Source organism: Megascapheus bottae, chromosome 2 (assembly GCF_031878675.1).
Source record: "Megascapheus bottae isolate mThoBot1 chromosome 2, mThoBot2.hap1, whole genome shotgun sequence".
In the NCBI taxonomy this organism is placed as follows: Eukaryota; Metazoa; Chordata; class Mammalia; order Rodentia; family Geomyidae; genus Megascapheus; species Megascapheus bottae.
The window spans coordinates 94,319,338-94,342,697 of record NC_143510.1 but is presented as its reverse complement, the minus strand read 5'-3'; the positions used below and the strand labels follow the sequence as shown (position 1 = coordinate 94,342,697).

General features: G+C 51.3%; 1 protein-coding gene across 1 annotated transcript in view; it reads right to left on the bottom strand.

The window, feature by feature from the left end:
* Positions 1 to 4,449: 4,449 nt before the first annotated feature.
* Atxn10 (ataxin 10) overlaps positions 4,450 to 23,360 on the bottom strand; it is a 93,486-nt gene continuing 74,575 nt past the window's right edge. The window contains exons 10-12 of the mRNA XM_090328888.1: positions 18,946 to 19,009; positions 5,075 to 5,262; positions 4,450 to 4,726 (exon numbers count right to left, since the gene is read on the bottom strand). Coding sequence (XP_090185014.1) covers positions 4,724 to 4,726; positions 5,075 to 5,262; positions 18,946 to 19,009 — 255 coding nt within the window. The 3' untranslated portion in view covers positions 4,450 to 4,723. The remainder of the gene's footprint in view (positions 4,727 to 5,074; positions 5,263 to 18,945; positions 19,010 to 23,360) is intronic.

The window sequence follows — 23,360 nt, the reverse complement described above, 5'->3', positions numbered from 1 at the left end:
AGCAAACTCTACCGTACAACCAGGTAAGGAGGGAGCCAACCCTGCTTTGATGTCAAAGGCAACAGATTCTCTCTGGACCCTGGTTCCCCACCCCCTTCCCCTCCAGCAGGAGCCCCGGCAGACGCTGCCATTTGCTAGTATCTTCTAAGAGGGAGGCAGCATGACGTACTGGTGGGATTTAATCTTTGCCTTCATTCCTATTGGCTTAAGCTGTTGCTGATGCTGGGCTCACCTAGTGAGAAACGGAACTCTGGTTTTCCTCCTTTCGCTGAACAAGCTGTATCTCTGGCTGCAGGCCCTGTTCCACCCGAGGGTGCAGTCCAGCTCTACAGCTGGGAAAATGAGGCACCTGACCCGTCCCGGGTGGCCCACTGGCAGCAGCAAACCATTAGGCAGCTCCCAGAGGGGCCTTTCTCTTGGCTCTGGGCCTGATGCCCTTCCAGCCTGCACCTTCCTGGAGGCTGCAGCTTGGAGCCACCTGCAGGAAGCCGCTCCTGAACGCATTCTGCTCCCCCTGCCAGCATGTCTAGAGACCCCACCTTCAGCAAGCATGAGGGACCCTGTTCGGGAGCCTGCAAAGCTGACCTGACGGACACACCATACACACAGGCTGGTGGCTTCAACGAAGTAAAAGCAACGAAGTAAAAGCCAATCTCAAAGTTCTGAAGGATGGATGTCCAAGACCAAGATGTGGGCAGGCCTGTTTCCTCCTGGGCCTGTGGCTGGCCACCCTCCCCCTCACCTCCAGGCTGCCCTTTGTGTCCAGGGCCTCTGTCTCCAAACGTCCTGGAAGGATGCCAGTCCCACTGGGTGAGGGGTGCTGAACAGAACCATTTTAACCACCCGGTAGACACACCAGTGTCCTGTCCTGAGGTGGTGGGGTTCAAAAGTGCCTCTGGAGGACATCAACACGGCCCCACTCCTATCTGGATGCGGCTCAAGTCAAGGACACTGAGCTTGGATGAGCAGACAGGACTGGCCCCTTCCTTGGTGATCACCTGCCACTCACACCGCACCCCATGCAGGAATCCCGTGCCAGAAGCTGCTGGCTCCCGGACACCTGGGCTCCTTACAGAACCACACTGGGACGGCCCATCACGTCTGTAAGCCTGGCTGGGCAGGCATGGGTGAAGAGGCACACTGGAGCCGGCCAGCAGGGGGTTTCCCTGGTTAGGTGGGGCCTGGGCCGGGCTGCCAGAGCTCCGACAACAGCTCTTCTCACCTTGGGACTGCACTGGAGCACCAGCCCATCACTCACTCTCGGTCTTTAGGAGGCTCACTCCTTCCGGGGTCTGTCAGCCACAGGAACTGCCAGGCTGTCTGGGGCTCGTTAGGAACAAGATCCGCAGTGCCTTTCCTGCCTGGGCTGGCTTCACACAGCCGTCCTCACATGTGCGCCTCCTCGCAGAGCCTTCGGTGCCAGTCTACCTTAAGGACTTAGGATGTTCACAAAACCGTCCCAGAGAACCATTTTCTCTGGGTGTGTCCTTCCCAACCGCACACACTCAGAGCCCGCTCTGCCCGTCCCCTCTGCTGTACGCATGTCTGTTCACGTCCTGCCCTTTCCTTCCCTCCTTCACCTCTTGGGTTTGGGTGGGTAACCTTCCTGCAGACTGGGACAGACTGCTTTGCTTGGCTGCTGTCTTTCTCTTCCAAGTAATCTTGGGGCTTGAACCCTTTAAAATTTGATTTAGGACATTGACAGAGGTACTTTTGGTTAAGTTAAAATGGAGCCTGAACATAGGACCTGGTGACTTTTTAAATCCTCCCTCACCTTCAGGCATAAACCAGGAGCAAATCAATCTATGGATTCTGCCTGCAGCGCACATTGGCCTGCCAGTGCTCGGCTCCCCCTTCTCTAGTTGCTTTCATACGGGAGGCCACTCAGGCGGAGCTCCATCCACCACCTCCCACAAGATACATACACACTTGCAAACTGCACTTCCTTCCATAGCCCACAGACCCTGCACTCCTGACCCCTCAGCACTGCACGGCAAAGCAGGCCCTGGCCAGAGCTCATGATACCCAGCTAGAGGCTCAGGCACCCGGGAGACAGAGGAAGGACGACTGCAGTCCAAGACCAGCCGGGGCAAACGTGCAAGACCTTATCTAAATGCCAAATGGGCTTAGTGTGCCCACGAGCATGAGGTGCTGAGCCCAACCCCGGTACTGAAAAAAAAAAAAAAAGCAAATGAGGGAAAATGTTTAAAGATATATATATGTGTGTGTATATATATATATATGTACATACATATACATATATATTAGATGGTAAGCCAAATTCATATTGGTAAAATGACATACAAATGCTTTACCTAAAACCCCAAATACGTGTACAAAAAATATTTTAGAGGAAAGCAGCCATATTGCATCATAGGAAGAAAAGCCTGGAATTTTGTAAATGAAGGTTTTGATTTTTCCTGTACAGACGAACACGGCTGAAATGATCAGAACCTTGGACAGCACTGAGGTCTTTGTCCTCTCAGATGCGTTCCCGTCTTAAAGAAAGCCGCTCCACATTTTACTCTACTGTTTCACATGATGAACTATGTGTATATATTTAGGGAGTTTCTTCCTGCAAAGCCACTGCAATACAATTCCCCTGCCAGCCAGTGTTGTAACTCTCCACCCTTCTCCATGGCTTACCCTTCTAAATGACACGCTTAGCGGTTTCTGCACCCCAAGAGCCAGGAGGCACACAGGCAGACCCCAACAGTACATCACTGGGAGTGTGGAAACCCATGTTTCTCAAGTCTTGTCCATTGTGAAACTAGCACAAAAGAGCCATTCTGCCGACACTGGGATTCATTTCCAAGCAGAAGCTTTTCTTCTACGCCGTCCACAGTGAGGCAGGCTAAAGGCTTTGCCAGTTTGCTCTTGGAAACAATACGCTCAACAAAACTCCCTGGGACCATTCTGGCTCTTTACAAATTTTGCAAGGCTGCCCTGCTTTCTTCCCTTTTAGAGGACTGATTGAGGTGGCGGATTAATCCTCCGTAGCATGTAAAACACAGTGCTCAGAAGCCGTGGGCCCACTGGCGGGACACAGGCGGGCTGTTGTGTCCAGGCACTCAACTCCCCAGGGAACCAGAAGGAGCCACAATGCAGTCATCAGTGTGTTTTCACTGCACAGGCCCCACACTTCCTGGTCAGGACACACACAACCATGCCCGGGGCCATTCTCACAAGGCTCCCTTTCACTTACTTGTGTTTGTTATTACACGGTGCACAGCGACATGTTTGTGTGACTCCACTGGTGTGCACACATCCATTGAGAGGAAGAAAGGATGTCCACGGCAGGCTCCTTCAAAGGAGGAAGGGACCCTGCTGTTTCCTTCTGGACAGTCCTCTACGGGGGAACAGGAGTTTAACGCTTTGTGCCCCGGGCGGGAACATCCTCCTCTCTGTGTGTTTTACATTTTACAGTGGCTCTTCTACAGATCAAACTTACACAGGTCACGTCCTCCACAGGCCGACAGAGGTGTAGAACCTGGTATCTCCTCAGCTGTGGAGCACACCTCACACAACACGTGGCAAAGCCGTGGCTGCACCCAATGGCTCGCCTGACGCTGCTTCCGGAAGCACCAATGATGGCTACCAAGAAACGCAGAAGCACTGTAGTTTGGAGTAACTATTGATTTTTGTGGGTGTGTTCCAGACCTGGGCTTGATCTCAAGTCTGGGAGCCGTCCGTGAGCTGTCACTCTCAAGGCGAGCAGTCGACCACTTGAGCCATGTCCAGCTGCCCAGGCTGGCTGGACTCTAGTCTTCAGAACCGAGCCCTCCAAGCAGCAAGGTCTACGGGCGTGAGCCACCTGGGCCTGACACAATCGCTGTTTTTGTAACATGTTTGGTTGAGGCTTTACTGGTTTTTATTTTGGAAGGTTCGACTGTGTGAACCTTCAGTGTGGGACATGTGTGTCCAAAGGTAATGTGTGCTAGCATGCGCGTGATCTAAATACTAGAGCTGTGCGCCCCGCCAGTCCGGCTCCACCTGACATAGCGCAGAGACCGTGTGGTCCCCAATCCACCTCTCCAGAGCCGGGAGGCTGGGCTGTTCCACCAAGACACACGGTCCCTGTGGTGGCTTGGCATGGCCCCCTGGAGCACAAAGTAAACCTTCCCTTCCTCTGTCCCGAGGCAGGAAGGCAGACAAGAAAGATGCGCCTGGAATCTGGAGTGAGGAGCGTTAGGGGTCCTCATACCCTCTCAGCCCTGTCCACTCCCTGCTGCACCCCCAAGCAGGGCCCCGTGACAACCACGTACCCAGGAGGGAGGCTTCTAAATTCATCACCTGGAAATGAGTCTTGTCCACATTCCGGCAAGGGGAGGGAGGAAAGGATTGCGAGGATCCAAGTGAGAAAAGGCTTCCTGGCCTAAGCTCAGAAATCCACTGACAAGAAGGGACTCAAAGTGGGGCTCACAGAATCCAAGCAGACGTCCCTGTCTTTGCCAAATAGGGGCCGTGCCCTCAGAGACATTTATTATTTGTTGCACAGTGAACATAATCAACAGCACAGAAATGCACACCTACCGCAGGCGGGGGGGGGAGGGGGATGCGGGGACATCATCGCAGAGGGAGGGGAAACAAGGGGATTTGTACCTACGAGACTTGGGGTCCCGAATCTGTACTTCTACTTCAAACACTGCAAGTCTGCACACTAGAACATGAAAAATCCACGAGCCAGATTCTGAAAGTTCACATGTGTGGACGGGAAGACCACTCACTAGGGAGAAAACAGAAACAGAAAGATAGATATACATTGACAGCTGGAATTTGTGCGAATTACCCGACAGAGGAGAAGCAAACACAGGGCTCCTGCAGTGTTTGGCACTACCTTGTAAAGTGAAAGTGATTTCCTTCAGAAACTTATTTTTGGACCACAGAAACATTTTGCAACCTTCCCCCTTGAAATTTCAAGTTGCAAACAGCAGCATAAATGAAGCCTGCACAAGAACTTGTCTGCAGCCCTATTCAGTGCTGTAACCATGGTAACAATGCAATAGGGACACTGTCCTGTCTGCACTGTACCAAGGACAAGGGTGCTCTGTGGGGCTCTTAGGAGGACACTTACCAGTGGGGGTGCATCACTAGTAGACTTCAGAATCAGCTTCTCCCCCTGCTTCTCAACCTCAAACCCCATTTTCTTCAGTAGCGATGTGTCGGCTAGGCCCTGGTCTTCCATCTTCGCAATCAAATCCTGGTTCTGGCTGTTGTCTTCAGTGAGGTTTCGGATAGCATACACCACCCACTGCATCAGAACTGGCACTGGAGTGAAGGAACTGGCAACTTGTGATCAAGTAAGACAGAGAGGGGCGGGCCAGTGACCACACGCACACCCGAGGGGAAGATGCTCTACCACAGCTGGGCCTGCACACGCGTGGGCAGAGGCCGGGGGCTGAGGGTCACAGCACTCGGATGAGTTGTGTGGAGTGGTGGGGAGAGGCTCCGTTGTGATGAAGGTCGGGACGGGCAGGAAAGCCTCCTCCTGACTAACCCCAGTCACGGCGGGCGTGGGGGGCTCCGACGAGGACACACGACTGACTTCCCCTGGTCCACTGCTTCAGACAAAGCCTTGCTGCTGTCCTGCCTGGGCCCTGCTGTGTGCTGCACACTGAATGACGACGACGTGGTGCTGCCAGTCCTTCAGATGGGGCAGGGCAGACCAGCCGCAGAGGGCAGGTCCGCATTGGGATCCCCGGAAGATGACAACTCAAGCTTGAATAAATACTTCCCTAGGGCCAGACGCCTCCCTGCCATAACCAATGCAACCAAGTCCTTTCCCTCAGGGGTCCAACACTCCACTCACATACTCTAGTCCTCCAAAGGGATCAGCCAGTCGGCTTCTGCTCCTGCCCCACACCCTGGCATGCTGGTGCAGGCTGGCTCTGAGGCTCCTCACCTATGACCTACCGGAGAAGCCAGGGGTGGCACCGAACCACTGGCTCTGCCTCAGTACTGGGGAGAGGAAACCAAACTGCCACGACTTGAGAGTGAAAACGGAAGTTGCTTACTAAAGGCCAGAGACACTCAAAGTAAAGGAGTCGCAGCTTTGTTTTGGCTCTACTGGGGACTGAACCATGTGAGTCTTCTCTCTTTCAGATCAGATCTTGATCTAACGTTTGCCAGGCTGGCCTCGAACCAAGATCCTCCTACCTCTGCCACCACCCCAAGCTGTTCTCAACCAGCCCAGTGGTCCCCGACTGTCATGCCCAGGTCTGCTTCTGATCATGGCATTACCACTGGCTGGCCTCTGCCAGCTCTCAGCACAGGGCTGGGCTCGTGTTTGTGGGCCTTGGGGCCCAGACACATCCTGGCACAGAGAAGAGGCTCAACCAGCACTGCTGAGTGACCCGCCCACTGGTCTTGGAGGGTTTCTTGCTGGAACCACTGTGGTTTGGTTGACTGACTGGTTCTAGAAAGCACAGCACAGGGGCGGTCCCTACCTGGGTGCCCATCTGTCCTTGGCCGCAGCCTGATGGGACCACAACGAAGCCTTGCACCTTTATAAAAAGGAGACTTTTCATTCCTGGAGACTGAATCCATATAAACCCAGAAGGCCAAAGTTCACGTCTCCCTTGTTTCCTCACTCTCTGAACCTCTACTCAGTGCCCGTACAAAAGCAAAACCAATCCCAGGTACAAGACACTTCCAACAGGACTTCTGAAAAGGCAAATCATGTGTGATGACAACTTTCATACCCAGAGCAGCATGATCACCACACAAATTCACCTTTTCACTTTAGAAGAGAAACAAAGGGAACCAATTAGGAGCCAGGCAAAAAGAACCCACCTTTGAGGGCTACCCTTGGGCGAGGGCTGGGGTGAGAAAGGGCAGGGCCGGCAGGCGTGCGTGAGAAGGCAGGGAGGGCGGGCTGGCTCTGGGTGCTGACTCTCCAGGAGCACAAGTGTTTCTCCTTTCTGAAATGTCCTACTTGTCCACGTAAAGAACCGAAAGCAGATTCCCACAGCCTCCAGAGATCGAGGAGCCAGAGGCTGTTTGGATGCAGTGAGGAGTATGTGCCTGCAGCGCCACCATACAAATAAAAGGCCACTCTGGAGGGAGTGCCACCAGCCAGAGCCCCATTACCATCTGCCTCCCACTCTGGGGCCTCACACCCTTCTCCTGGGCGCAGGCATTCTATGCAGCACGACTGGCAGTGAGTACCATCCATGCAGTGCTGGCTTCTGAACCCTAGCCGAAGCTGCAATACCTGCCACCAGTGCACGGAGCCCTCCCTAGCCAGCAGCGCTCACAGCCTGCTTGCTCCTCTACAACCCCACCACCCAGGGCCAAGTTCAAGGCCCGTTGGTTGGAACCCTGTGAACGAATTCAGTTTGCACTCTGGCTTCCTACCTGCCTGTCTTCTGCCCTAACAGCATAGAAGCTGTGGAAGAGACATGGAAGGCAAGTGTGCCACCAAAAGGGGCCATTATCCCCACAGGCCTTCCCGCTGCCCTGCCATGCCCCCGATGGCTGTGCTCTGTTCCAGTGACAGACAGGACACCATCCAATGCACCCAGCCAGGCCGAAGGTGGTGGGACAGGGCTGCAGGAGGCAGGCAATGCGCGGCACAGACGGAAAGCTCCAGCCACCTCTGCTCCACGCTGCAAGTGGGTGACTTTCTTAGGATGTTCTGTGAAACTGAGCTAACACCACTTCTATCAGTAGATAACGTCTCTATGAAATGACACAATGCTTCTCTATGCACAAGGGGGTGCCACGGAGCCCCGCTCACTGACCAAAACGTGCCACTCTAGGCCGACACTCCCATACCAGCAAGCCTTGGAGCCCCGAGATCCACAGGACAGGCAGGCACCCCGGCGTCCACGGCAGTTGGTATTCAGGCAGCACGGGGCTGGGAGAAGCAAGGTCACAGCCTGCCTGATGCTCATTTGTGTTACCTGTGACAGTCACCCTTCTTCCTAAGCAGTGAGCATCGACACCTGGGGTGCCCTCCACTCACAACCAACACCCCTCGAGAGTCCTCGAGAAGATCCAGGGCTGTCTGCTCACGTTTTATAGTTGTTGTACACACAGGGTCTGTCTTTTTGTGTGAGGTAAGGGTTCCCGCCCAGGACCAATGGAGTTCAGGTCACCTTTCCGCCCCCCACACTAGGGAGCCTTGCTGATGTTAATGTCATAGCTTTCCTGCAGTCTAGGCTGGCCTCGACCTTCTGAAGGTGAGGATCAAGGTTACCGTGTGAACTGACCTGTAAAAATATAAAAATGGGCCAAATTTGTGGAGCATCCACGGTGTGGCTCCAACTGCATGATGGTGGACGAGGTGAACCCCTATCTCATCTACCTCCCAGCCCCCACACCACCCCCATGTGGCACAGAACAGAGACTTCTTGCTCTACCACCTGTTCTGCACCGGGACATCAAAGAGCAAACACAGTGAGCAAGAAAACATACCCTACCACAAAACGTGAGTTGAAAGAGAAACCAAAGTGGAGCCCCCGGGGTCTGGGGCCGGGTCGTGAATATGCATGGGCTCCTTGCACGCCGCTGAGAGGCTGGACAGCCAGTACAGAGCAGCAGTCATAGGAACACTGCCCTCTTGTTCCCTCTGTGAAGAGACAGGAGCAGGAAAGCGTGGGGGAGAAAACTAAACATCTTCAGCCACCTCGAATCCTCTGGCCACTTGAGGAGCTGGAGTGTATGCTTAGCTTTGCTCTCCCAGTTACCATGGTGACCACAAAGAACTGGCGACCAGTGCTGGAGAGGGACTCCCACAGGGCCTGCCCCAGTGGCAGTGGGTGTGGTGCTAAGCAGGGGTGGGGAGGAGCTGAGAACAGGGTGCCAGCAGTGCTGCACGGGTATGAAGAGGTCTATGAGCCCAAGGCCTTCTTGGCACCAGTTAGGTGACAGGGTAGCAGGCCTGGTGGCTCATGACTACAATCCCAGCTACCAGGAAGGCAGAGACAGAGGACTGTGCCACAAGGCCCGCCAAGCTAAAGGCCTCCTGTGTTCACAACCTGCCATCAGCGCCACTCATGCTCCCACCTGCTCACTGTCATCTCTGGTACTCAGCTCCCCCATATGTCCTGGTCAGCAGGTGTGCAGGGTTCTTGCTATGGAGCGAGGCCGTGTGGAGCACAGCCACCCCAGGGGGCTGTGCACAGGGCCAGACACACGGTGGTGGGCATTATACCCATTGTGCAGTGCCCCCCACAAACCACCATTTGGACTCCTTCCCACTCCCAACTGTCAGTGTGCCACTATCTCAATTCACGTCCCTCAGTGTCTTGTACCTCCAGTGTTTCCGTGAACACCATGTGTGGCATGCTGGTTCACAGGCTGTCCTGTCCAGAGCTCAAGTCACATTTGCATACCCCGCAACTTGCCAATTACTGGCTAACTGCCAAAACTGGAAGCAGTGAAAAAAAATATGAAGGGAAGGGGGCGGGTAAAGAAACAATTGCTGGATTGGTAAATTAGATCACAATACAAAAACTACAACAGAATGCTTGTGCTCTATACACACTGCCAGAGAGCGGAGTGCCGCCTCTTTAAATAGCCCGAGGATCCCTGGCCTCTAGCCAGGGGGACGAGGCAGTGTCCAGGACGCTGTGTCAAGGCCCAGTGGAGCAGGACAGCTTGACTGCACTGCCCAGTATGCGACTCCTACAGAGCAATGCCAGGGTGCTGTGCACAACCACACTGGCATTCGAGACAGGAAGGCCACACTCAGCACCACAGCACACACTGCCCAAGGGCAAGGTCAGTTACTCCCCGTCTCACGCACCACCTCTCCGAGGCCTGAACATCTGTCCCCGCCAGGTGGGCAGGGTGAAGAATCTCACTGCCATAGCCCTCCACGTGGACCTGGCGGGGCTCTGTGCTGACCTTCAGTCCTAGACACAGTGTCAAGAGAGGAAAACTGTGGCGGGCCCGGCCCAGCTGGTGGTGAGGTCATGTCCTCGCACTGTGCCAGACAGTGAGCACATGCCCTCCCACCCCAGACACCCCTGTGGCCAGTGGGGCTGTGCTCACAGGTACCTCAGATTCAGCTCGTGGGGCACTAATTTGGAACATCCCATGTTCTGGAAGCACTTTAGCAACCACTTCAAAGCAGCACAGCGAGGCGGACGCTGCCTCCCTATCGCACTGCAGGTTTCAGGATCACAGACAACCAATACCACTTCTAACTCAGCCCACACCAAAGGCAGCGGGCCACAAGTGCTTCCATTTGTCGTTGGGGCAGCACTCCAAAGGAGTCTGCTTGCACGGCGTGGAGCATCGAGCCCAACTGGAGCACTCAGTGCTGCCTGCAGCCTGCCAGGTCCGCCCCATACCCCTCGCCCTCTGACTCCCGGAGGGCACGTGCTTCCCAAGCCTGGCCTCCTGTCCCATCTGACTGGCTCCCACCCACGGCAGTACAGTATCCTCCCAGTGCCTCTGTGGAATCTGAGCCAGGCGATGTTAGCGAGAGCATGTCACAATGGTTCAGTGTACACTAACAGCGAGTGATCCAGTGGTTCAGTACACACCAATGCTGCTCCTGCATATACTGACAGCGAGTGATTCCTTGTGTACTGACAGTGACCACGGTACATGCTCACAGTGATTTCGCTCAGCATGCTGACAAGTGGCTCAGTGCCTGTCTGCAGTAATTCGGCGTATGCTGACGGTGATGCAGTGTACAGTGTTTCGGTGTATACCCACAGTGATTCAGGTGTATACTGGTACCTTCATGTGTTTCAGGGACAGAAAACAAAAACTGCTAATACTTCCCATCCCAGCTAGACCCCTGGTGGCAGTATGGTGCCTGAGCTCTGTTCCTGATGAGCAAGGAACTGGAAGATGAAGCTGGACACAGAAGAACCATGGAAGTGCAAGGCCCCACCTGCCATGTGAACAGGATGCTTCTCGTTGGAGAAGCAGCCTCAACTCAATCTCTGTTCCTAGCACACTGTTCCACTCAGGCCAAGCAAAGCTTGGTAAGAGAAACTCATTTGCGTGTCTGCCATATAGGCCAAGTCCAAAAATGCAATTTTCCCTGTATTTGAATAAAATAACATGAACACTAATAATAGCAATAGCACAGCCATAGAAAGTATCCAACCTTTAGAAAACCTGAACGATTACCCTCATCCAACAGGTGAGGAAAATCACAAAATCAAGCCACAGGAAGCCAGTGTCCTACAGTGGGAAGTGATGGGCCTGGGGCCCGGAGGCAAGCGCTGTGGCTATGCATGTTTTGCCACATGGCTTCTAAGCATGTGCCTGGCTTGGAGGAGGAAGAGAGCCCAATGGAGATGTGGGGGAGGGGGATAAGGGCTGCAAGCTTTGCAGCCAAGAGAACTGCAGGATGGGAAACACTTTCAACAGCTCTCTCCCCCAAAGAGCCTACAGGACAAAATCAACTTGTGGGAACAACTTGTGGGCAACTTGCCACCAAGTATCTCTGTCAGCAGCCAATAAACAGTTGAGAATGAAGTGAAAATTTAGAATGGGCATCATAGGAGATTAGAGTTGGCCAAGCACTTATAACACTTTAGACTTAATAAAGAATAGCCAAAGGTCAAAATCAATTTTAAGCTCAACAAGATTAAGTGAAGATCCGAAGCGTCAAAATTCTGAAGGTTTCAGAGCAGACATGGCAGGGACACGACAGAGCCAAGGTCTGCTCCTGCTGCACCCTTCTCTGTTGCTCGGGTCTGCACCATGGGTCACCAGCGCCCGAGGACACGCTTCTCCCCTGCCAGCAGCACTGAAAAGCCAGTCACAGCCACTACCCTTGGCACCGGGTACCCATGCTGCTGCTGGAGCCCATGCCGACCTCCAACCTTTACCCTTCGCTCTGTACTATGTGTGTTGGTCTCATGGCTGCTGCCGGCTCTGAACTCTGTCCATCTGATCATTTTTCTTCTTCAAACAACACTGTTCTGCTTTCCAGTTTCCCAAGTCGTTCCTCTGCGATCTCAAATCTGCGTTGGATCCTAGTAAAATCTCTTTCAGGCTTATCTGTCTGTTTTCTATGCCTTTACTGCTACTTCATGTTTTGTTCATACATCATTTTCTTGCTCTTCTTACCACTTACTTTCATTCTGAGTATAGTGAAGATACGTCTCAAAGTCTCAGTCCAGTAGCCCATTCAGCAGACCAATTTCAAAAATAATTTTTGGTGATTTACTTTTTTCCTTGGAGTGCCTGTGTTTTCCTGTTTTATGTCTGCCTTGTTCCTGGCTGCTTCAATTTTGCCTTTCAGAAGCTTGGTCATGATGTGTCTGTATAAGCCTCTCAACTGAGCTGCCACTTGGTGAGATAGCTATTTCTTCTTCACCAAACCTGAGGAGGTCTCAGTAATTCTTGTTTGACTGTTGAACATGGAACATCTGAACCTATACCTCAGCCACTGTTGGTTTTGTTTTAGATGGCTGCAGGCTGTCTGAGGTGTAAATGTAACATCTTCACATGGTAAAAAACCTAAAGGGCACTGCCCATTTAATTTCCTCATGTCAGCCAGGAAGGCGCTTTCACCACAAAGGGGGCGTGAGAGCCATGTCTCGGGTCTTCGCATGCACCTCCTCTGCGGTCACGAGCTGAAGCCAACAGTCACTGCAAGGACCCCAGCTTATCTGGAGGACAGGGTGCTTTTATCTACCCGAGCTGCTCCCGGCAAGCTGAGCGCGGGCTGCCTGGGCGCACACACCCAGCTGAATGCCACGGACAGCGGATGTCAGTGCAGAAATGGACCAGAATTAACCACCCCTTCCCATCTAGGCCTTCTGGGGAACTCACAAGCCTTCACTGGGGTGCGGAGCTCTAGGGAATGCAAACTACTGAAGAATTTCAAAAGTGGAGAGCTGAAGGGGAGCCTGTCAATACGGGCTCTACAAGGATCTTTGTTCTCTATCTGCAAACTGGACAGGTAAGGAATCTTGGCTCCGCCTTTCTGTTCAAAAGGAACACAAATAGGGGTTGTTGTTTTACGTGAGGGCAGTGGTGACATGGACTGAGCGTGGGCTCTCTAAGGCAGTGCTCACTCGGGCAGACCCCACAGCTCCAAGTCTGTCTTCCCAGTAGGATGATTCTACCACAGGAGTGGTTGATGTCATCAGGGCAAAGTTCATGACGCTTGGTTCCTTTCTGTGTCACGCTCCCCCCGGGGGAGGCCATGCTCTTCTTGAGAACACTCCTCTGGAGGCACTACATCGGCTCACAGCAATCACCACTTCCACTTCGCTCAAGAACTAGCGGTGTTTTAACTTCTTCCGGGCTTCTGCCGTCTTTCACCGTAAGTGCAGCTCTCTTTGGAGAGGGCAGGTTCACCATTCTGTGACCTATGAGAATATAATACTAGGCTATTTCCCCAAAATGAAGGCAAGGTTCTCCTGTCAAGACTGGCTCGTCACCCATACTCAGGAAAACCTTGAGCCCAGGCCTGGCCCTGATCAACAGGGTGGCTGCTCTGTTGTGGCATCCTGCTTCTGTCCCTTCACAGCTCCTTCACAGCTTTCAGCTGTGCCCAGCTGAACCCAAGTAAAGGTCTGTCTAATCCCACCCAGGTGCCCCTGTTGGGCAGCAGTAGGCCGCCTTCTCCCCAATGGCCAGGACCCACAAAGCGCATCAGTGCATCCAAAGTCTCCTCTATCTAAAAGGTCTCCTGCCACATGACAGTGACTAAAGGGTGAGCACATCCCAAATCAGGTGTATGCAATACATCTTCTGTTTTTCCTTCTGTTTTGTTTTGGGGGAGGTGGGTCATGGGACTTGAACTCAGCCTTGATCTCAGTCCCTGAGCTCTTCAGCTCAAGGCTATTCCCCTACCCTTGAGCCAAGTCCCACTTTCTGTTTTCTAGGGGTTACATGGATATAATCGAGTCTCAGGTCCTTTTTGTGCCCAGGCTGGCTTTGAACCTTGATCCTCAGATCTCAGCCTCCTGAGTAGTTAGGCCAGTAGTAAGCCACTGTGCCCAGCTCTTCTGGGTTTTTAAATAATATCCAAAGAAGGAATGCAGCCATAGGGTAAGAAAGCCCAACATGCTAGAAGCTTCTCTTTGCCCCTGGCCTTACAACATGTGTAGGAAGCGGCCTCTAGGGAGAAAAGCAGGACTGCCGAATTGTGTCCAGGCCATCAGAAGACACAAATTGGAGAGACACTCTGGTCTCAGTGAGGAGACTGGCAGAGGCACCGGCTCCTTCCCTTATGTCTGCAGCTCTGTCCAGTGAACTACTTCCCAACACCCATCCCAAGACTATGACTGGGGATGAGGGGGAGGTCCCAGGAGAGGGGAACACCCCCAATAGATTACTGGATCTTTATTTCATGTGTTGGTTCCTGGTACAGAAGGTGTATTTCTGTTCACAATGGTCTTAAAGTAAAATAGTCAAGGAGTTACCATTTAACAGTTCTGAATGGTTGTGGTTCAGTGATGTTTTGACCAGATTCCTCACTTGCTGCTAAATTTGACTATGGTCACTTTAGGTTAAAGTCCCGACAATTAGTCACCTGGTACATGTTTATGCCAAACTTCAGCTATTCAATCTCTCAGGTGTCTTTCAAATTGCACATTGTGTATGTAATGGTATTTAAATAGGACAATGTAAAACAGTTATTAATTTCCTAAAAAATACCTAAAGCCATTGCTCTTTTAAATAAAGGAAGCTAAGGGAAAAAGAAAACTGGCAAATAATTAAGCACTGCAAAAAAGACTTACAACATCTTAATGGTAACAGTGGTGAGGCCTGTCAGGCCCAGAGCACTTGCCAGCAACTCTTTTTTTTTTTGCCAGTCCTGGGCTTGAGCTCAGGGCCTGAGCACTGTCCTTGGACTTTCTCAAGGCTAGAGCTCTACCACTTGAGCCTCAGCACCACTTCCAGCTTTTTTTCTATGTATGTGGTACCGAGGAATCGAACCCGGGTCTTCATGCATGCTAGGCAAGCACTTTAACCACTAGGCCAAACTCCCGGCCCCGCCAGCAACTCTTGATTGCACCGGAGGTCGCCCTTCCAAGCCAGCAGCTCAGTGGCTCCTTGAGGACAGCTGTGATCTCAAAACTGCCACTAACATGCCCTCCCTGCACCAGGACTGGGCTGGTAACACCATCTGGGGAGAACTCGAAAGGGTTTCCTGGGACTGGCAACAGACGTAGGAAGCTACCACGCATGCCCCAATGCAGCTGTTACCTCTGCTCTAGTCTCACACAGCAGATACCAACTTTGAAACACAAGGTTAAGAATTATAAAAGTCTCTTCTACTGCATTATGTTAGTCATGGGACGAACAGGATATAAACGTATCATCTGAGTACATGATGTTGCTTCCAAAAAATGCTTAGGGTAAACTTCTAACTACTGGGTGGCATCCCTTAGGCTAAGATTTCTAGAATGTGTTCCCAGAACTCTGGCTGTGCAGTTTTCAGCAATGGAAGTAGGCTGGGATACAGCTTATCAAGGGCAGCCCATGCCAGTGATGGTACTCAGATAAAAGAGTGGCTTCTGGGTGGAAATTCAGGCCACAAGTGCTACGTCGCTTGCTTCCTTTAAAACCTAAGTGACCACAGAGGTATAAACTTAAGAAAACATGGTGTCATCTTAAGGCCACATGGTGTCATCTTAAGGCCAGACAGCTGACAAGCCAGACAGGAAGTGCCGGAAACGGTCTGCGCCAGTCTCTCAGGACTTCCTGTGTGAGGACAGGGCAGGGAAGTGGCCACTACAGACTGAGCACATCTCTCTGATGCAGCACAGAGGGCCCCTCTGACAGAAGTGACTACCACCCGAGGATCTGTGCCCCCAGGCAGGGAACTGCATGCCGCAGAGCTGGGCGCATTCAGGTTCCCAGAGCCCCCTAGACAGGCCACACACACACACACACACACACACACGACTGGCAAGGTCACACGGCAAAGAGGAGGCCTACTGTGCCTCATGTGTACGTAACTGACAATCCTGGCTGTGAGTGCACACACCGCAACAATCCTCAAGTGATGTCTGAGATGTAAAAGAGGACCACAGGCCAAAACTGGAGGAGCACGACCTGTAATGTGAACTGGAAAGTCCTATTTTAGACAAGTGTACTGGGTTTCAGCTCTGGGCCTTGTTTTGCTAGACTGGTGCATGGCTGCTGAGCCGTGGCTCCCCCCTCTTCATCATTAGTCTTTTTTTTTTTTTTTTTTTTGCCACTCGGGCTTGAACTCAGGGCCTGGGCACTGTCCTTGGATACTTTTTGCTCGAGGCTAGTGCTTTGCTACTTGAGCCACAGTGCCACTCCCAGCCTTTTCTGTGTATGTGGTACTGAGTTATCAAACAGGCTTTGTTCATGCGAGGCAAGCACTCTATCACCAGGCTACGCTCCCAGCCCATCACTAGTCTTTTTTTTTTTTTTTGCCAGTCCTGGGCTTAAGCTCAGGGCCTGAGCACTGTCCTTGGACTTTCTCAAGGCTAGAGCTCTACCACCTGAGCCTCAGCACCACGTCTGGCTTTTTCTAAGTATGTGGTACCAAGGAATCGAACCCGGGTCTTCGTGCATGCTAGGCAAGCACTCTACCACTAGGCCAAACTCCCGGCCTATCACTAGTCTTCTTTAGGATAACGTCTCACTCCTGCCCGGTATGTACCCGAGTCAAGATCTGCCTTCTTTATGCCTTTCATCTTGATGGAATCATAGGTGTGTACTTCTGTGTCCAGCTTCCTTTCATGGAGAAATGGAGTCTCTCGGACAGAAAGTTGGAGCTGGACTGAAACCACAAGTTCTCAACCTTATCTTCCCTGTACCCCTGATGGCAGATGCCACTGGACAGGCAAAGAGGTGAGCACCAACAGAGTTGGTCCAGGGAAGGGACAGAACAGAGTCTGTGTCTATCTGGTCCAGAGCCACGCAAATACCCTTATCACTACACCATACTTCCTATGCACAGATAACAGAGAGGGGGGGACACAGGGTCTGCCTGGCTCCAAAGCACAGCAGATACTCTCACCATGAAGCCGTATACTTCTTCCACACAGGATTACAGGGGGACAATTTGACCCGTATGCTTATTACTTGGATTATCTTCCCATGCAAAGAAATTTTGTCACAGATGAGGTCTTAGGATAGAGAGAGACAGAGAGGCATAAAAAACAAACAGCAGAGGCCGGGAGTTTGGCCTAGTGGTTAAAGTGCTTGCCTAGCATGCATGAAGACCCGGGTTCAATTCCTCAGTACCACATACATAGAAAAAAGCCAGAAATGGTGCTGAGGCTCAAGTGGTAGAGTTCTAACCTTGAGAAAGTCCAAGGACAGTGCTCAGGTCCTGAGCTCAAGCCCACGACTGGGGGAAAAGAAAAAAAAAAAAAAAAAAACCAACAACAACAGAAAAAGTTGTTTTTTTTTTTTAAAAGTGAAAACATAAAAAACATACAAGCCCATTTGGGCTCTCCTTCCTAGCCCCTGTCCTCATCCAATCCCCAAAATAAAAACAATATATATAAAAACCCACATAAAGGCCAACTGATCAAAACACAGATCAAAAAAAAGAATGAAAGAAAAACATCTAAAATAAAGTTCAGCTGTTCCTATTTGGAAACAACAACAAAAAATCCCACTTGCCACAATAAACTGACAAATAAGAATGGACCCTGTGGTCGTGGAGCTGGAATTTTCCAATGGCACTGACTGCTCTGTCATTACTGCGGGTGACCCAAAAGGAGTGGGGTGAGGAACAGCTGGGCCCTGGCTGGGCTGTGTCCCCAGCACAGGAGCACTCAGGGAAGGGCAGGCGTCATGGTTGGCCTCCTCTGAGCTGTGACCTTTCCCTGGAAGTGGAGACCCAGCTGGTCTCTGTGAGCTGCTTCTACAAAGCAGGAGAGAAGCCTTCCCATCTCTCCTCACATGGAGACAGTGTGCAGCTAAAGTCTGCTCCAACAGACCGTGCAGACCCACCTAACCCCCAGGACCCTACAGACTTCCCATCGAAACGGATGCCCTGCTCAGAGGAAGCTCAAGGCCCACACTGGCTCTGGAGCCGGAGGCTGACCTGAGGAAGAGAATGTGGGTGTCGGAGAATGCTACAACACCTCCAAGACACTTACTGCTTTTGAAAACAAACTATTGGAAGAGCAGTTCAGTAAGTATTGGGTAGGTAGCGAGGACGGTAGCCCAGGCCCGCAATGCCAGCCAATCAGGAGACAGAAGAAGGAAGGTGGAAAGCTCAAGGCCAGTGTAAGGGCACCCCAGAAGTTAGCCTATCTCAAAAACAAAACATATGCTTAGCCCAGTAGTTCGTGTGGGTGATCCTAGCTACCCCAGAGGTTAAGATCCGAGAATCAAGGTTCAAAGCTGGACCAGACAAACAAGTGGAGCTGTGGCTCAATCAGTAGAGTGCCGGCCTTAAGTGAAAAAGCCACGCAAGAATATAAGGTTTTGAATTCAAACCCCAGTACCAACAACAACAACAAAAAAATCATACAAACTAAGGGCTACAGGCGGAGCTCAAATGGTAGAGTGCTTGCTGAGCATGCTTGAGGCCGTTTTCAATCCCCAACCAAACAAAAACTTAAAACGAAACCAACACAACCCCTCTTGTTAGTATTATTAGAAGAATGGGTTAAACCAAGTGAATGAATAATACCACTCCGCCTACCATTTCCACGATGCACATGTCCACTGAAACTTGTTCACCCCTCCCCACGTGGTTTAACCCATTCTTCTAATAATACTAACAAGAGGGGCCTGGCCCTCCTCCGCCCCGTGTTTCAGTGACACCTTGAAAAGGTAGCCCTCCATACCAGGAAGGCTTTAGGAGGGACAGAGCAGCACTGTGACTTTGAGGAAGTGGCTCAGTTTTAGAAAGAAGTAAGTAAGGAGACCAGCCCACGACAGACTGAAACCCACCAGGAAAGAGACCTCCCTCCCAGCCTGGGCAAGTGCATGAGTGCCTGCCGGGCTCACAGACAAGGCACCCCAACCTGGGCGTGACCACGTACGAGCAGATCCGTGGGTAAGGAAGGATACAGGGGTTGCTGTCGTCCATGCTACAGCTGTCCAGAATCAGGGGAATGCCGTCCAGCTCATTCACCTGCAGACAGAGAAGAGGAACAGCGCAGAGGTCAGGACCACAGGACACCGCTAATGCACAGGGTGGTTTCAAAGTTACACATGCCACCAGTAACAGCGCAGAAGTACTAAAAAGCAGAAAAAGAAACAAAAGTACCTTTATTTTCCTTTCAGCTTTTCTCAGAAGGGTTAGGTAATGGGTAACCCCACCAAGAAAGACACAGTAGCTCATTCCCCATCCCTGTCCAAAGGATAAACTCCAAACAAACCTGAGCTCTAAACCCGGAGAATGAAAAATATGATACCAGGTTGGAACGAATAACAAATATCCTGATCAGGCTCAGTGGTACCCCTGCAATCCTAGCTACTTGGGAGGTAGTAATGCCAGCTAGGTGATGAGGTGTAGGCAGGAGGTTTCCATCTGAGGCCAAACAGAAAGGCAAAAACACAAGACCCTATCTAAAAATAACTAATGAGGGCTCATGCATTTACTCATGCCTTTAATTCCAGACTAAGAGCATGTTGTTTTCAGGCCCATCTGGTCAAAACATTGGTGTTCAATAAGTAAACTGGGCATGAAAGTGCATGCCTGTCATGGCAGCTACACAAGAGGTATAAACAGGAGGACAACAGTCTAGGCCAGCTAACCAGGAAAAAGGTATCAGATTCTACTGAAAAAAAATAAATAAATAAAGACAAGGAAGGGCTGGGGATAGGGAGAGGTATATGGCTCTAACAGTAGAGCTCCTGCTGTCATGAGGCTTACTGAAGCTAAAACCCCTAGTACCCTAAGGGGGATAAACCCTAGGATCCCCTAAGGGGAGAAACAAAAGCAAAGAAAGAAAAAAAAAATATTCCCTGATTAGGATCCAAAATTCAGAAACACCAGTTCCAGTTTCAGACTGACTACATTTTTTTTCATGGCTGATGAAGATTAAGAAAAAATGCAAGTTATCACTGATTTAAAATGTATTCGCAACAGATTAGAGGGTATGAAAAACCAAAACTGGTCTCGAGTGCAGCTAGGTGGCACAGTCTAAGCTCAGCACGTGCCAGGGCCCTAGAAAGCTGGTTCGAACAATACAAATCGAGTTAAAAACTTTGCATAACGCCACACAGAGATAAATGGTGACTCTATCATGTATGAAGTCATGTAATTTGTGGACTTTGGATTCTGGTATGATTTTATTCAATGTTAGCGCTCTGCCACTGAACCACAGCTCCATCAACTTATCTGGTGGTTAATCCAGAGTTCAAGAGTCTCACAAACTTTCCTACTGGGGTTGGCTTTGAACCTCAACTGACACCTTAGTGGCTAGGGTTATAGGTATAAGCCACACACAGCTAAATCTGGTTTGTAAAAGAGTACATAAAATATACTAGAAGCTGAGAAGGGCTGGCTCACACCTGTAATCCTAACACCTCAGGAGGCTGAGCTCTGAGGACTGTGATTCAAAGCCAGCTTGAGCAGGGAAGTCCTGAGAGACTTCTATCTCCAAATAGCCACTGAAGAAGCCAGAAGTGGAGACTGTGGCTCAAGGTGTAGAGCACCTTCCTTGAGCAAAAAGAGCTCATGGACAACCCCCAGGCCCTGAGTTCAAGTCACAGGACTAGTGCACACACACAAAGTTAAAACAAACCAACAAAGCAGTAAGAATCAAAGCCAAGTGATCTTGAAAGCACAGTAAGACTTCACAGAGTGGCCCGTGTCTGGTTCCCGGTGCAGGACTGGGTGCGGGACCTGGGCGCCCACGAGAGTGCAGGGAGCCGTAGATGCACTGTCAGTGTCATCTGACAGTCCACACTGCTCTCTATCTTTAAAGCGAATAAGGAGGGCTCAGAAATTAGATGACGTTCTACACAGGGCACTCACGGGATGGCTGACACCTAGCGTTTTATTATATAAACTCTGGGTGTTTTGTCCTCGAGTCCTTCGTGCTGTGCTGTAGCAGAGCTTGGGGGAAGCGAGCACTCATGGCGGCAGGTCAGCGCACTCCCTTGGTGCATCTGGCAGAGGCCCATGAGTACACCCAGGGCAGCCTGGGCTGGCACACTGCTCCTCCAGTAACTGCCTTGCGCCCGCCCCCAGCAGGATGGGTTCTACTAAGGCTCCTTCTGTGGGGAAGAGCGTGGTACCACACGGGGGTAGGTCAGGTGAGAGCAGGGGAGAGGAAGGGACAGGGGAGGGCCTCCAGTAGGGCACAGCCCAAGCCCTTCAGGTCACTACTGGTGGTCTGTGTGTCCTGTTTGGATTTAGCCCAGGCACTGGAGGGGGCTCAAAAGTAAGGACTCTGAGCTCCAGGGAAGGGAAAGAGGAATTACAGGTGAGCACCACAGGGGCCCTCCAAAGGGGGACTGTGGCTATGGAACTGATCCTGCCACCAGGCAGGGACTGCTCGGCACAAGGCATCATGGGAATGGCGGCAGGAGCTGGAGGTCCCAAGCTGTAATGGCTTCTCAAACATCAGTGCTTTTGTGAGGGAGAGAGGGAGGAAGAGAGGTGGAGAGGGGGGGAGGGGAGGGGGGAGGGGGAGAGTTGTTTTGTTTTGCTTCTCCTCCTAGCTAAGGGCCTTGTACTCTCCAGGCAAGTGTGCTTCCATTGAGCTAAATCCTCAACCACAAACACCAGTGTTTTGTTAAGTAAGAAATAAGGTGTTCCAAGTTATTATTCGTTGTAAGCAAGACATCATCTCATTAAATTAAAAACAAACATAGCATTCAAAGAAATGCCAAGGGAATAACTTTTCTTTGATGGAAATCAGATTCCCACAGTGGGCAATACAAGAGTTGAAAACTCCATAAAAATCGTGACTATCAGCCAGGCATTGGCGGCTTATGCCTGTAATCCCAGACACTCAGAAGGCTGAGGATCTCAGGATCATATATGAAGCCAACTCAGCCAGAAAAATCTGTGAGACTCTTATCTCTAACTGGCCAGCAAAAAGCCAGATAGGAAGGTGTGGCTCAAATGGCAGAGCACCAGCTTTGAGGAAAAAAAAAATCAAAGCAAAAGTGTGAGGCCGAGTTCTAGTCCCAGCACGCAAATGAAACTTGTGGTTACCCTGGAGCTGTGCATAAGCGGGAGGGGGGGGGGGGTCGTGGACAAGCATCTGCCACAGCCACAAAAGGACAGAGGGACCTGTCCACAGAAAGCCAGTGCTTGCTCACCACACAAGTGGCAACTACACACTCGAGAATGACCAGCGACGAGGCTTACGGGGAGAGCGGCCCGCTCTGCCAGGAGGGACTGACGGCACAATTTGTTATTATAGAGCTCCTGTTTATTGCTGCCGCTACACATGTACAGTTAATGTCTGGGGCAGGGGAGAACAATTAAGAAATTAACACATTTTTTTTCTGTTAGCACTCCATAAAACAAGGAAGTTGTTTGTTTCTTTTCCTAACATGTTGGGAACTGATTTGAGAACCGTAAAAAATGAGTCACAAGTTGTAGTTCAAGCAGAGGAGCCAAGCGCAGTCAACACTCTCCACGCAGCAAGGAAGCCCAGGGAGGCCTCCCCAGACAAGCCAACACAGCGCACACGAGGGTGCTTTCTGTCCCATGGGAGCACCAGACACACAGTGGCAGGGACCGCAGGCCACGGGTACCACGCAAACGGGTACCTCAGAAAGATGTACCGGGCTGGCAGGAAAATGGAACCTCAACTATTCTGGCCGAGTTCACATGGAATGTGAATAAAGAACATGGATCCTTAAGAAGGGCAACCGCACAACAAATACCAGTGTGGACGGGGCAGAGTCTCCTCCGATTAGGCCTGGATGTAGACACAGACAGGGCTGCCCAGATCCCTCACACCTGTAATTCCAGCAACTTAGAAGACAGAGATTAACAAGGTCTTGGTTTGAGTCCAAACCAGGCAAAAAAAAAAAAAAAAAATTTAAACGATTCCATTTCAAAAACTAACTGGGAATGGTGGTATGCGCTTGTAACCCCAGCTACATGAGATATAAAAACAAACAAAAACAAAACAACCAAGGATCCTGGCCAGAGGTTGGCACAAGCCCAAAGGGAGAGCCTACCACAAAATTAAAGCCAAAAGGGTAGGGATGGTGTGTGTCTCAAGAGGCAGAGCTTCTGCCCAGTAAGGAAGAGATTCTGAGTTCAACCCCAGTACCAGGTCAAAAAAGACCTATGTGGCCATGGAGATGCTCAGTGAGTTTCCGTCCAGTGATGGCACCACGGGCGCCCACTGCCAGCCCCCTCAGCTTCTGGGGACGCTGAGTGGCCACCGCTCTCCACAGGTAGACTCCACAGAGAGCAGCGCCACCCTGCTACATCTGGGTGGTCCCGAGAGCAAGCATGCAGTGTTGTGGCCAGCACCTCAAACACAGGAACGGCAGCCGTTTGCACG